A 15,761-nucleotide genomic window follows, 5' to 3' on the forward strand; every position below is an offset into this window, starting at 1 on the left:
CTCTCTGTGTGTGTGTGTGTGTGTGTGTGTGTGTGTGTGTAGGAGATAGCTTTGAATCAAGAGCAAATCCCTTCACTCAGTGGACCTCAGCTCCTTTCATTTTTTAAAATGGAAGGGTCAGACTAGCTGTTGATAGTTTTCTCAGTTCTATGATAAAACATTTGGGTATAATTGGACACAGCAAACCTGTCAATCACAAAAGATGGAAGCCCTTCAGTCTGCCAAAAAGGAATGATCACAGAGCTGGTTCCACCTGTGTCCTAAAGAAATTGAAATTGGATGTGGAGTTTCCACTTGTGTTGCTCCTACCCAATTGGCATGCCCAAGCTGTTGGCACACTGTTTGGCTGGCCTGCAGCCTCTCTCTGGGTGAATCCATGTCCCACATTACTGCCAGGTAGCTTTCCAAAGCACAAACACGTGTCTATAGCTTCATACACTACAAAGCAGTGAAGCATTCACGTCCCTTCAGCTAAAATGCTAGCACATAGGAACCAGGACCTTCCTATTCCCAAACCCCCTTTCTCAGACTTGCCCTGCCAGGTACACTCACAGACCCTGCTCAAGGCCTGCTCAACTTTTTATTTCCAAACAGCACTTTTGCCTTTGCACAGGATCTCCCCTTTGCCTGGGCTAGTTGTCCAAACTCATTCTACAAGAAACAGCTCAAATGTTGTGACCCTACTCTCTGGGGAGTTTCCTCAGTACTTTGTTCTTACCTCTGAAAGGTAACTACAAGGGCCTTGTCAATCTCTCTTTGTAAATGAGGACAGTCAACTTCGTGCCCATCAGTGCCTGAATGTAGTTCAAGAAACACAATTGGAAATAATTTATCAAAAGGTAACTGGACCAGGCCAAGAAACCATTATAGGCGTGAGGCCTCAACTGCAGTTTCCTACACTTGAACTGACCTAAAATGTTAAAAAAACCAAAAAATTCAGGTCAAAAGTAGAATACTATAGCTGAGGACTTATTTAAATAACTGTTTTAAAAATACCCCAGAGGGGAAAACCTGATCTAGGCATTTCATAATGCTATTCTGCAAAATAAAAATCAAGAACTGATTCCCAATATACCTCCAATCGAGTCTTCTGGGTTATAAGAGACATATTCTAACAAGGAGTAAAATCCAGCACCCTCCACCTTATTAATATGTAAAAAGGCTGAAGTCACATCTGTGCAAGGATCTATTTTTAGTGGACCCTACATACTAAAATCCTAGCCTTGATCTCTTAAACTATCAAGCCTACCATAAATGTTTGATGATGAACAAGCCCATAAAAAGAAAATGCACAAAATGAATAGAGGGAGCCAATGCGTGCTCTGCCTTTTAATTACCGGTGGCTTCTGCTAAAATCCTGCTCCAGGCTGGGTGCAAGTATAGAAACACATCAATAATTTGGGTGGGGGTGGCAGGGTGTGGATGCTGCAAACAAATGCATCTAACTACATAGTTATTTATGCTTTGGAAACCAGATAGAGATAGAGGAAAGAGTAGAATCATACCCCAAAAGGGGGAAGGGGAGGAGAAAAGTCGCTATAAAAGGAAAAATTAAGAGATAAACAAAAGCATTCAGGACACAAAAGATAATGTAGAACAGTCTGGTTTTATTACTTTTAAGTAATAAAGAGCCTTTTCTTTGCTTTTTTTTTCTTTTTCCCTTTTTTCTTTTCGTTTTTTTTCCTTTTTTTTTTTTTTACAACATACATTAAGTCGTGAATCAGATGTTAGGGGATGTGGAGATGAAAGGAAAATTGGTGACATCACAATATTTTTACAACTTTACAACAAATATAAATCTGAGTTTGTTGCATCTACCAGTGTCTAGCAAGGTTGGAAAGCAAAGGCACACTCAGGTTTATGGACCCTCCTCCCACACACAGTGGGGAAAAAAAAAGGGGAAATACTTAAATGCAGAAGACTAGTTCAATACATGTGGGTATTTTAGGGTTAACACCACAATTGATGGATTGTGGGATGTAGGGATATGGGATGTAAGTTTTGACACAGGTCTCCTTAACACAGCTTAAGCAATGATACCCACAAACACGAGACAAGATGGCCGCTCAAGCCGACTGTGGGCACTGCACTGCCAATACTCTTGGGAGTCAAGCACAGGGAGAACGGAGCAGGGTGCTATATACCCATCGCCTTCCTAACTTCTGCGTTTCTAAAGAAAATTCAAGGGAAAAAACAATGTCTCACTTTCTAGAAAAGACCTCAGGGTCTCATGGGATAGAGTTCACAGGATGTGAACATTAATTTCACTACAAAAACAAAACAAAAAAAGTCACAACAACAACAAAAACCTACCCTAAACAACAGCAAAACCGTAATGGGATTTTGAAAAAAAGGGCTGTGCACTCACCCTCAACTACATACTCGGGTCTCAAAGTGACCAATCTGCTTATGGAGGCACCACTTTTTCACTATTCAACTCAACATTATCCTTGTCAGTCTTTTTTTGAATGTTTAATTTTTTTTTAAAGACAAAATTAAACCCAGAAGATCAGACTGGAAAGAAAAGAGAGACAAAGAGTCCACCAAATATATTTGTTTAACTGTTTAAAAAAACAATAATAACCAACAATGCTCACAGTTTACAGTATGTTGACAATTCTTTTGTTTGTGATAGAGTAAACAAAGGTCCCTTCTGTGTGCTTGAGCAAATGCAAACCAAGGGGAGAAAACACACACGCCACCCCCTCCCACCCCCTCCAAACAATAACAACAAAAGGGTAAAGAAATTAAAAATTAAAAAAGCTTTTGCCCCAATGTTTTTGCAGCATCCATTGTGGTTGGCCTTGTACTTCGAGTTATTCATTAATCACAGCAGGGACCAGCCTGCCTGCATCAATTTCCATGTCATTTCTTTGTGTGCCCTGTACGTGTGTGCTGAGCACACGGCTTGGAGACTCCTCCCAGGTGCCTGCCCAGCCACACACAGCCTGCTCTCCAGTCAGTGGACACAGCAGAAATGAGGACTGGGACATTCGTCACTTTTCTGCTGGCTAACGAGGATATCACCGTACTGAAATGATCTAAGGGAAACAGAAAGCTCTGGAGGAAGAAGGGGGATTTGCCACCCACAACACTGGGGTCCATGCTTGGCAACACAGCCAAATGGTGGTTGGAGTTGGCACAACTAGGAGGCAGTATGAACCGGAGGGTGCGTTGCTGCCCAGCGACCCCAGGCTGCGGCAAGACAACCATCACCACTGCATTCTTCTTTCATCTGCTTGACTCCAATCTTCCAGAGGGCTGGAGGAGGGGGTGGGGGGAAGGGAGGGTTAAATAAATATCTGCATTATTTCGAAAGGGGGGAAAGTCGACCATAATGACAGTTTACAAGTGTACACAACTCAAGGTGTAAGGCACAAATTTACATGTGGAAAACAGGCTATTCACAGATGTAACCCCATGAAAAACCCTTGTGATCAAACCATTTATTTATGCAAGGTAGCAGCCAGCATATTAATTAGTTCACACTGTTTGTGAATTTTGTTTGCTGTCTCACATGCAAGGTGAAATGAGATGGCGTATTGCAAGCTGGTGCCTTCACAAAAAGTAGGAACCACGGACAAAGCCATGTTGGCACCAAGGAAACACGATGTGCCATTCTAAGAGCTTCTCTCCTGGTAGCTTTAAAAATTAGGATCTGAAAGGACTTTTCAACTAATTAGTTTTTTGCATGTTATAGGCCAGAGACCTGACCAGCAAATGAACTGGTAGATTTAAATAAATATTCCCCCTCTTAACTTCTTCCTTTAGTTACAGACCAGACAGTCCAAACACAAAGCTCAGAATTCCAGCTCCAACTTATTTACTCAGTGAATTTATTGTAAAAATAAAGAAACTCAATTATTCCAGTTAATGGATTTCACGTTAAATAGTTTTAACTTTCAATGGGCTTTCTGAAGAGCTGTTCATAGGATGATATGTGGAAGAGTCCTTTCCTTAAGGAAAAAAAGAATGAACAATAAATAAAGAGTTATTTGCGTTAACGGTCACGTTATTTCATTAAAAGAGAGGAGGAGCAGAAATCTACAACATAGTTGCCCAGCATGGCATTTATCTGCTATAACAGAAAGCTGTAACACTGGTGGGCATTTCACAGTATCTGCGCATATAGTAAACTTCTGCCATTGTTAAAGTCTGAGTTAGAATTATCAATGAATTCTTTTTTTTTTTCCTTTTTAAATTTTCATGATTTTAAAAAAGGTGTCTGTGTTTTTGCAGTTTGGAACGCTAGCCTAGTGTGGCCACGCCCTGTGCAGTCATGGACAAATGTTGCAGTTGCTGTTCACCTCTTTGTGTGTGTGTGTGTGTGTGTGTGTGTGTGTGTGTGTGTGTGTGTGTGTGCGCGCGCGCGCATGTGTGTGTGGTGTGCATGTGTGTATGGGGGATGGGGTGGGTATGTGCTTTTGGCTCATGTTTGTGATGATATCTGAAGTCTTTTGTGGGTCCGACCTGTTAGTGGGTGTGGGCGGGAGTGAAGGAAGAGAATGGAGGTGAGTCCCCGACGTGGCAAACCTTCACCAAACCACGTGGCCTGATTTTCGTGAGTACCCCTGTGTCCCAGAGAGGAGGACCCAGCGTCCCCAGCTCTGCCGCGGGCCATCCTGGTCTGGTGGGTACTCGAGGCAGTTGAGAACCTTGCTGGGCTGAGTGGGCTCCTCGCCTTGCCTGCTGGTTCGACACCTGACCCCCTCCCCCTGGGATTATGTACACGCATCATTGGGCTTCATGGATGTGGAAAGGGGAGCAAAGGAAGGTTTGGGGGGTACGTCCGGCTTTAGTGAGGGTGTGCGCTTCAGCCCCGACCTCGTCAGTGAGTTGTAGGCATTGAGGCTGGGCTGCCTCGAAACAGTCACGGCCTGGCCCGACGGCTGGGAGCTGTGCACCTGGATGGAGTCCACCCTCTGTGGGGCAGGAGGCGGGTTGTCTCCCCTGCCAAAGCTCTGGTTTCTGGAGAGGTGAGAGGAGTTGGAGGAGTTAGTATTGTTTCTTTTGAGAGTGGTGGCCTGGTGGCTTCTTGTGAGTGAGTTCGTGGGGTAGCTCCTCTTATAGTCAACCCCATAGGAAGAGGAGTGGTGCATTTCCAGTCGCTTGCTTAGGCCGGTCTGAGACAGGGAGGCTCCCGGAGGGCCCAGCGAGGCCTCCCGCTGGGGGACTTTGGGGGGCAGGCTGTCCAGGTTCTCCACAAGGTTAACCCCGTGGTTAGGACTCTTGCTGCTGAGATGCTCCTTGATGGTCTTATATTCCAGGGTGGCGGCCTGGTCCTCCAACGCCATCTGGGCCACCTCGCTCATTTTGGGCTGGTCCACATACTCGTGCTGGTAGCCCTGCTGTGTGAGGGGCAGGACCACCACGCTGGGGATGTGGCTGGGGGAGGCCCGCAGGGGCAGGTCTGTGGGAATCACAGGGGAGCCCATGGGGGGCATGTCCTTGGTGCAGGCATTGATGAGGTTCTGGTTCCTCTCCCACTCGCGGCTGCCACGGCTGGGCTTCCGCTTCTGCTGCAGCGTCGGGGTAGACTCAGGGGTGGGTAAGGCCGTCAGGTCCAGGTGGTGCTGGTCGGCCTTGATGAGCATCTTGGCCGTGTTGCTAGGAGTGGCCAGCTTGCCGTTGTGCATGAGTGGCGTGAGGATGGCCTCGGGCTTCGGGTCTTTGGATTGGGTGTCCCCAAAGAGGCCGCTGAGTTTGGTGACACTGCTCATGGAGCCTCGGCGTGAGTGGGTGAGCTCCTTCTCCTTGCGCTGCACCACCGCCACATCTTTGCGTCGGTGATCACAGACGCAATAGACAATGATGCCCGAGAAGACAGCCCCCATGACAAAAGCCAGGATGACCGCAATGGCCAAGAGGGTGACAGGAACGAGCTGGTCGTGGCCTTTGAGGTAACTTTCCCGAATCACTCCTGAAATAGACATCGCATATGGTGTTAGGAAATGAAAGCACACCCGAGGCTTCCTTTTGTTTGGCATCCACCCTGTTAATTAATACCAGTAGTAAGTGACAACAGCACCTCTGCCTCACTCCTCTTGCCAAACATTAACTAAGTCATCCTCCCCAAACCACCCCTTTTAAGCATGTAAACAGACTTCCTTTGTTGCCTTCTTTGTGTTCTGAAGAAGTGCTTTTCACTCTCCAGTACACACTCTACTTTGCTTCCCTCCGTGGAATACGGCTGGTTTTGGGCTTTGAAAAGTTGTCTCTTTTTCCCTCTTCATCTCATTTCAATCTTCCCCTCATAGAGCTGGTATAACCAACATATATTGGGAGTCTGGAGGAAGAGGCAACAATTTTATGCGCATTAAATGGACAAATCACACAACCCTCCAGGCTTCCCATCGGGGTCTTTTCTAATGACCTTCTTGTAGGCACCCGGGTCGGGAGAAAAGTATGTTTGCATTCCAGGCAATGAGAGGAGAGAGACAGTGTGGGCTATTGCCATTCTCAGTGAAAGAACATAGTTAAAGTTCACAGATTATAAATGTCTGTGCTGATTTTGTATCACCTCTCTAAAGAAAAAACTCACACAACCCTCAATTTCAGGTAAATATGCTGAGTATTTGAATGAAGCTCTCTCCTTACTGGAACAGAAAAATATTTGGAAACAAGACCATTTGGGGCCCTGGAGTGGTTTGAGAAGTGTCAGGTGCCATTATTACGCCTAGAGTTTGCTGTCACAGTGAGATTGTTCAGCAGAGCTAATATCTTCAATTTAATACAAATTATGTGACTACACCCGTCCATAATCTTACACTACATTAACCAAGATGCTGTGTTTCTGAGGAAAGTTGTTTTCTCTGTTCCTGCTTAATCAGCCACCAAGCTGAGGGACTCTAATCAAATGCAAACACCGAAGCTTTTATTTTTTAAAGCCAAGTGAGAATACACATCACAATTGTCAGATCTTAAGTGCTTGATGCAGTAGCTAAAAAATAAAATCTCAAATACCTCAATTCCTGCCTCTGGAGAGTGAAAGAACATGAATATATTAGAGGCACCGCATGGGCTGAGGAAATGTAAACATTGTTCCTATTATGGAAACGACAGCAAGACAGAAAATGTACCTTCTCTGGTCCCCAGAGACACATTTTTCATCTACTAAGTCAACTTTTTCTGGAATATGTTTAATGTATTTTACTGGCAGGTATCAGTGGCACAGAATTAGAATGAAATGAAATAAAAATCTCTACGCCCTTCCCAAACCCACAATTCAAAATCTTAAACTTCTACTGAAATGTTTTTTATGTCGCAGTCGAGGCCTTGAAGAAATGCAGCTTTTTGCTGCTAAAATATTTTGATTATTGAAGTAATGGTTTTAAAACCCAAAAACCTTAGCCTGCAGAGTACATTCCCTTTTTCTTTCTCTTTCCTTCTAAGTGGTCCTCCTTTCCTCAATTGGACATCACAGTTGGTTGCTGTGACAAAGGATTGTGACTTCAGGTGACAAAAATAGAAGCAGCAAATATCTCTTCAGAAATAAAGATTTTATGATTAAACAAAAACCCTTGGTAATGAAGGACAGGCAAGGCAATTCGCCTTAAGGAAAGAGTGTACAAGTTGGTAAAATACTGAGTAATTTTCAAGTGTGACACTTTTCAAATGTTTCAAAATTTCCCTTCATCAGCTCTTAAGGGGTAGAAACTGAGAAGCAAAAGAACAGCAGGGAAATTCGGCGATAACTTACACCTTTTATGCGTGGAGCTCCCTAAACAGTAGGGGGTCTTGCATTTAAATATGTTTTAATACCTACTCACCAAGGAAATGTGCTAATGAAAATTTCTGCCTTAAATTTGCATATCCCTGTTGTTGCATTAAAATAGCAACTGATTTTTCTTCAATTTTGATTGTGTATGGGGTTCTATTGAACATCATTTTTAAATCCCTATCTATAATTGCACAAAAATGTACACCTGTGGATAAAATGGACTTAATAATTTCCCTCATTGATCTGGTGATTTCTGTGAGAGTCTAACACAGGTGGACTCCTCTGATGGGGAGTGTTACGTAATTTTTTCATGGCTGGAGCCTATCCAGGCAACCATACTTCGGGTGGCTGTGTCTTTCCAATACATGTGTAGTTACACTAGAAAACTACCTACAACTGACTTTGGCACCCTACAATTTGTCATTCTTTTATTTTAAGAGGAGCATAGAAAGAGTAAAGCTAGAACAACCAATTTGTTTCATTAGGAAAGCTGCAAAGTTTTCACACTTATTCCTTACTTCTTAACCTTACTTTTAGCTTCCAAATATCATTCTTCTTTCATGTCTGAAGGTCCTTGGCTATCTTAGACTCGTGGAAACCACTTGATCTTTCACTGGGAAAAAACTCTTTTCTAGTGGATGACATTTGAGTTCAGGCTTTTGGTTGTTAACAAATCAAGTAGGATCTGACCTTTGATGAAAATGATGTGTCAGACAGTCCCCTTTCCTCCCATATCTTTTTGTTATATAAAGAGTGGCCTTAAAAACATGTCTGCATCTCTTTATCATTTAAACATCCACAGGGAGGCAAGGAGTTTCCCTCATCTGCTTATGCAAATCCAGAAGCGTCCAAAGTTGGAAACAGATCAGAGATTAAGTTGCAAGTGCAGTTGAAGAAGATAAGAAGGCAAAAGTTATTATTGGAAATGCTATCCACACTTAAAACTTTCTGTTCCTATCATGAAAAGGGGCAAAGAAGCATTCACAGAAATTATCAAATCAACTCTGTGGCCTGGCCACTGTGAAGGACTGAAAACAAACTAGTCAGTGCTGGTGATGCAAGCAACCTGGGAAGACCTCAACAGGTCCCACTTACTGGTTGGGTGGCCTTTGGCAGGTGACATTAATCTTAACTGCCTTACTGGCTTGTTACAGGAATCAAATGAAATGAAGAATAGGAAAGAGCTTAAATGCTTTAGTTTGCTGGACAAATCTTAAGGTCAAAAGAAGCCACAAAGGAGAAGTGATGGGTTAGTGGCTCACAGACGGCTTTCAAGTGATCATCACAGCTGTTCCGTTGGATCCCATGTGCCACTGGTCTCCTAGGTAAGAGGGACAAACCTGTGCTTCAGCTCCAAACCCTGTGCTGTCCAAATATGGCCACAGAGATGAGCTGAGATGTTGAAGCCACATAAGGGAGCATAGACTTCGGTTTCAGGACAGATTAGGTCCTGAATTTTCAAAGAAAATGGAACATGTTGAGCCAAATACATCAATTGCAGTTAGATTCCCAGCAGAGTACTAATCCTACACTCAGCTCCTTGAGGGCAGGTACCATATTTTATTTGCATGCCTAACCCTTGCCATCCCCAGGGCTCTTAGTTGGGCAATAAACAATAAATGATTGTTGAATAAATGGGTTTTTGATACATTGTGGAGACATGTTTAAGTGGACTTCTAAACTTGGTGGGTCATCTTTGGAGTGATTATAACATTTTGAGATCACAGAAATGAATTATATCTCTAATCACATAACAGAATTTTAATAGTAGCATCCATCAGACAAATCAAAAGAAATCTATAAAGGTACTCAGTTTTGTTCCAAACAGTAAGAGAAATTATTTCAAAAATGAAAAGAAATTGGTTCTGGGATCATTCCAAAAGAGCCGATGACAGTAAATGGGTTATTTGCAACAATGGAGAGATCTGGTGGAGTGGAATAATTAGAAACAATTGCGTCTCTGCAAAGAGCATGGGTAACAGCTGGACTTGGGGTGAGCATCCCTTGTTTCAGATGCTGCATGGAAGTCCTTGGTAAGTGGAAGGGCCTTGGTATGGAGGTATACTCCCCTCTCCATCTCAGGTATCCTCCCACTGCAGGGAGAACAATCAGAGTTGATTTCCATACCCTTGGGTCTTGAAATGCCTTCCTCTGTCAACCCCTGTGTCTGCTGCTCTCGCCAACTGAAAATGGGGCATTAGTAATGAAAACAGTATTTGAAAAATCCTTTGCATTGATTTATTAACCACCAGCTATTTCTCACCAGTCATAAGGTGCTAAATGGTTATTCTTTCCACCTTCCTATGACAGGAAACAAGGCAGCACTGGCTTAGAGATTTCTCTGAAATCATGCCTTAAATTGGCAGAACTGAGAAAGAATAGAATCACCACTTTTTTTTTCCTCCTGAAGTGAGAGAGTTTTCAGATGCTAGAGGGAGGCCTCAGAGAGCTGGCCTGAAGCTCTGTAGGGGCCAAAGCAATGAAAAGATTATGAATGACCCTGCCCTCGGGTCCTGCCACATGTGATTCAAAACAAGAACAATTATAAGCCATAAAATAAGAGGGAGCCCAATACGGTTCTGACTTTTCCTCTGATGATCATGTTAATACATCTTGAAATACCAAGCATCAAATTCTTTATTTAAAAAATGGTTTCTAGTAGCCACGCTCTTGGGTGCTAGTCTGTGCACAGGGAGCCCAGCACCAGGCCTGGGGACAATTTGCTTTAGAAATGATGCTTTCCCCTAACTTAGAGTTGAGTTGTGATTCTCTTGGTGTCCTTATCATGACTCTCCTGGTAGAACAAGTGCTGGCTCTAAGCATCTCTGTGGCTGCCTTTAGCAAACATTTGCTGAGCACACTGAAGCACTGTGCTAGGTGTGGGGGACAAAGGTGACTGAGGAATAAACTGGCTGAGGAGAAGACAGGTGCCTGCACACAACTGCATCCAAAGTGTTCACGTGGCACGAGATAGATCACTTTTGCTTCAAGAGTGGGCACAAGCTTTACAATCAGGGATGGCGTCTGAGCTAAGCCTTAAGGAAGCACAGGATTTCAACGGGAGTGAAGAAAGTGCAACAAGAACCAAGGCTTGGAGGGCAGGAAAGCGAAGGCTGTCTTTGGTAATGGCAACTGGTCTAGCTTCCTTCTAGTCTCTCAGGCTGTAGACATGAGCCAACCTGCTGCACCCTCGTCTGCTGTTGGACTTTCACACAGACTGTTACCCCTGCCTGGAATATCCCTGTCCATTTTCCTACTCCTCAGACCCTATCTCACCTTAAATGGGGAAGTCTTTACAACTCCTCAGACAAGGTGAGCTCTTCCTTCTTCAAGTGTCTCCAGAGTTCTCCACTTCCTGTGTCCTAAAATCATCTCACTAGTATGGTATTTGCTTTATGTTTGTTCTTCTCACCTAGACTGCTCTAGGAGCGAGGGCATCACCACTGAACCCCCAAGCAGAAGGATGCTCAGTAAATATCTGCGAAATAAATGGTAAATGAATGCTTGGAGGAATGAGTACTTGCAGAAGAACAAAAATAAGAGCAAGAGCTAGAAACACCATTTGGAAGCAAGCTGTGAACAGCCTTCAATGACTAAAAAAGATGTTTCGAAGACCTGCCAGTTTGGGAAAGAAAGTTCTTAGTTCTTGTTTAATTTATCTGGAATTTCAAGGGTCTTGGGGGTTTTTTTGTTTTTGTTTTGGTTTTTGAGACAGGGTCTTGCTCTGTCATCCAGGCTGGAGTCCAGTGGAGCAATTATAGCTCACTAGAGCCTCAAACTCCTAGGCTCAGGCAATCCTCCCACCTCAGCCTCTAGAGTATCTGGGACTACAAATGTGCATCCCCATGCCCAGCTAATTTTTAAAAATGTATTATAGAGATGGAGTTTCACTACGTTGTCCGGCTGGTCTTGAACTCCTGGCCTCAAGCAATCCTCCTATCTCAGCCTCCCAAAGTGCTGGGATAACAGGCATGAGTCAATGAGCCTGATCTACTTGTCTGAGAAAGCTGATTTTCAGCTTGCTCTGCCCCACACTGAATCTGTTACTGAAAAACTACTGTAGAGTCAGTGCCTTTGCATCAAAAGCACAGCTGGTCTACCTGCATTTATTATTACTGTTTTTAAAATGAAAAAGCCGAATCTTCAAGTCTACATATACCCTGCACCTTACATAGATAGCTGGAAGATGTTATCTGTCCTGCCAAAATAGGAAGCAAAACAGAACAGCAAAAATACATAAAATCAATTGCACCTACTAAGCTAAATACCAAGAGAGAGCCCTACCCACCCCAACCCTAATTACCAGGCTGGTGTGTGAGACCCAAGCAGCACCTAACTCGAAATGGTTAAGCATGCACTTTCCCCTCGCACCCCTTTCACCTCGCACCCCTTTCACTGGGCTGCCTGTTTCTGAGCTGCTGTGATATGATGGATGTGTCTGTCTCCATAGTGAAGTGATTAATAGGCATCTGTGTAAAGCAGACCCGGTGACCACAAAGACAACAAAGCCTCTCTGTGTCCTTTAGAGAAATATGCAAAGGCAAAAAGGAGGATGGACATTTCCTTCCATCACTGAGCCAGAGAGGGTTTGTGTTGGGTCTGAGAGCTAAGAAAGATGGCAAAACACCAAGAAAAGCCCCAGAGTAGGAGCCCCTAAAAATAGATTCTTGATTCTGCTTTATAGTAAGACAAGCCTACAATTTCCTTGAAATCCTCATAACAACTTGGGTGAATGGAATCTAACAACCCAAATTTTTCTTGTTCAGAAATCTTATTGCAACGAAATGCCAGGCTCACGGTCCTGTGAGGGAATGTGAATGAATGAACAAATCACGAGCCAAGTATCGCCTGCCATAAACCACACAGGGTCCGCTGTAATCCTTATTACGAAGAGAAGAAAACAAATCGGGGGGAAAAACCCTAACTGGAGACAATTTATCCTCAAAGCCACACCCCAGTCAATCGAGATGACCACACTGAAAGCGAAATAGGAACCCTCTGCGGTTATATCGGCAGGAAGCAGCCTTCTTCTTGTCTTACGGCATAATGTGAACCAGATGGCTTAGGAATAAATGCACATGCCAGCAGCCATGGAAATGGGCTCAGCGTTTACAACTCAAACTTTCCTTTTCCTTTACTTTTTTAAAAAATGATTTTCCTGGCAGGTTCAAGATTAGGTACTGGGAGGAGGCATGAACTTCAAGATGTATAAAGTTAATGACTGACCATGCCAAAGCAGAGGCAGCTTCCTGACCCGGCTATTTAATATCCTCAATTCAGAAGCTATTTTAAAATTCACATATTGAAATAATGCACACTGTGGTTGACTGCAGGTGAACCCGCTTCCAGTTCCATCACCTTTAAAAGCGATGTATTTTTTTCTGTTGTTGCTATGTCATCACGAGAACAGAAGGGAGAATGAGCATGAAACTCATTCGATTTCTTTTGTTTTGTTTTGTTTTTTAGAGAAGAAACAGCATCATTGTTCCCGGGGTGCCCACGTGAGTGCTCAATTCACTGTTCCTCGGCTGCTCCACCACTTTAGACTTGGCATGGCCAATGGGAGTGCTACTTAGAGCATGAGTTGTTGCCTAGACTGAGAGTTGAGATAAGATAATTTTTAAAAGCTAAGCCTTGAATGTTGGTTTGTAGTTTCATGTGTTAGAACTGTTACTTCCTCTGTAAAGGTAATGATTATTTTAGATTGGCAAAGTGTTAGCAGAATCTGCAAGGTGTATTTTCCTGCCTTTTGAAGTTTTCTTTCATACATTTTCTTAAACAAGACTGGAAACCCAACATCTAAGTGATTTCTGAAACTAGACAAAGCATTTCTATTTTCCAACTTCCTGGTCCCATCTTCTTTCCTTGCTCTGTCACAAGGCATCAGAGCTATATAACAGGGAAGTGGCTCTTATAAAATTGTAAAATTTGGGTGAGTTTTTGTTTGGATTATTATTATTTGCTTTGATTTTTTTCTCTACAAAACAAGGATAAAACAAATATGAGGAAACAGGTCTGTTTTAATACTCATACTGCTAACTTAAACTTGCTAGAAATATAATTCTTGGGAACTGGGTTATAGATGAGGCTGGGTGTTACTGGTTAAGAACATAAACGCTGAGGTTATAAAGACCTGGATTTGAGTCTTGGCTCTACAAGTAACTAGCTATATGACTTTGAATATGTCACCCAATCTCTAAGCCCCAGTAGCGTTGGCTATGAGATTAGTGTTGTTGGAAGGATTACGGAGGTTGAACAAATAAACACACATAGAGTAGTTGGCATTGTGAATTTCACATGTTAATGTTCAAATAATAATGTAAGGACAGTGTTTCTAGAATTTCTGACAAGTTGCCTGTCTTGCACAGATAGGCTATTTTAAGGCAACACTTTGGTAGGGTTCAATTGTGTTAGCCAAGAGTGGGGAAAAAAAATAGTTTAAAAACACACCAGAACCTTGGCTAGTGAGCTTAAATAAGAAAGTCCAAGGGCAACTCGGAAAGTATCCCAAATCAATGCTACTCAGCATTAACATCACCTCTAGCCTACTAGGAACACATATCCTAGAGTCCTACCCAAACCTTCTGCATCAGAATCTCTGGGTTGGGCCCAGGCACTTGTGTTTTAACAAGGCCTCCATATGATTCTTATGCTCACTAAAGCTTGAGAAGCACTGTCCTAAATGACATAAATAGTATTCCAGAAAACACTCTAGGTGTTTAGTTTTAAAGCCTGACCTCAAACACCACTAAGGAAGTATATAAACAGATTTTCAAAATGGTTTGTAAAATGAATAATAAATAAATGCACCAAGACTTCCTCGGTGTTCAAAGTCTTCAGTGGGTCTTATTGTATAATTTCTTTACTGTGGTTATCATATTCTGATAAATAATACAACATTGATCTTATTTTATTGGAAAGACAATCAAATTCCTAACACTTTCCCTTCGTACCTGATAAAAACACGACACATGGCCTAAAATATTGTGCTAGTCCTCCTGTAACAGAATCATCCCAATTTGCTAGCACCCAGGGCTGTTGGAAAAATGCCTCCTGTCTCTTTATTTGCTGTAGCATGAGGACACGGTATCCCCCATTTTTGTAACAGTGGCCATCAGATATGACAGAGCCCAGATATGTCCTAGGTTGGGTCAATCCAGGCATGACCAAGTCCCAAGGGCAGGAGAAGCAGACTGCTCAAGGTAACCCACCATTGGATAGAGTAGCCTCCTTTGAAGGCCTGTGTCCAATGACACCTCAAATTCAACTCAAACTCAACTCACAGCCATCGAGCAACATTTGGGAATGGTTCAAGATTGCCAAAATCTTTACCCCTTACTCCTGCATGACTAGACAAGAGAAAAGAAACTCAAGAAGGTTCTTTTCCTTTATATTCCTCAATTCAAAGGTGGCACTTGAGTTCATGTTTCCTTTCCCAAATTAAGGTCCTGCTTTATAATAATAATTTTTAAAATGTCTATCACAACAGTGCACTCAACAGAACTCGGTGCTTACAGATCTGCTGAGTTGAACTGAATCTGCAAATCCATAGAATTACATAAGACATTTTAAGTTATGTTAAATTTCTGCTGTGTGCTTTTAAATCACAGAGTGCAAGACCCATCAGCTCTTAGGGTATATTTATTACCTTAACAAATGTCAGATGATTGTGTCCAGTGTTATCTATTATTTATGAGTAACAAGAGGCTATAAGACTGGAAATGACATGCTTTAATATGTCCAAAAGGTTAGGCATAATGTAGTTTGCTGCCCTATAAATTTTTTGACACCATTTTCCCTCCTAATAAAGCATTGTCAGTGGTTGACTATACTGAACTTCCATTATTTCTATACAGTTAATAATGACTGCCTCTGACTTCAATGAAAGAATGTAATTGCAGATATATGTTTGAAAAGGAATGCATCCCTTTAAAAAATATGAAATTTTAAAATAATTGAAGTGGAAAAATTTTATTACCCCATTAAAAATGAATCTCTTTACAAAGATAGTTCCCAGCCTGCAGACTTACAAGAGCTTAAG

The 15,761-nt window shown here is 42.6% G+C and overlaps 1 protein-coding gene across 2 annotated transcripts in view; it reads right to left on the reverse strand.

Annotated features, from left to right (window-relative positions):
- Nucleotides 1-1,587: 1,587 nt before the first annotated feature.
- SEMA6A (semaphorin 6A) overlaps nucleotides 1,588-15,761 on the reverse strand; it is a 131,717-nt gene continuing 117,543 nt past the window's right edge. Inside the window, exons 19-20 of one of the 2 annotated variants that reach the window (XM_008067088.2) lie at nucleotides 4,401-5,920; nucleotides 1,588-4,359 (exon numbers count right to left, since the gene is read on the reverse strand). In XM_008067088.2, the coding sequence (XP_008065279.1) occupies nucleotides 4,722-5,920 (1,199 nt within the window). In that variant the 3' untranslated portion in view covers nucleotides 1,588-4,359; nucleotides 4,401-4,721. The remainder of the gene's footprint in view (nucleotides 4,360-4,400; nucleotides 5,921-15,761) is intronic. The other variant, XM_021717097.1, reaches the window with a different exon arrangement.

Source organism: Carlito syrichta, unplaced genomic scaffold, assembly GCF_000164805.1.
Source record: "Carlito syrichta isolate Samal-C Ts95f unplaced genomic scaffold, Tarsius_syrichta-2.0.1 Scaffold309285, whole genome shotgun sequence".
Classification (NCBI taxonomy): domain Eukaryota; kingdom Metazoa; phylum Chordata; class Mammalia; order Primates; family Tarsiidae; genus Carlito; species Carlito syrichta.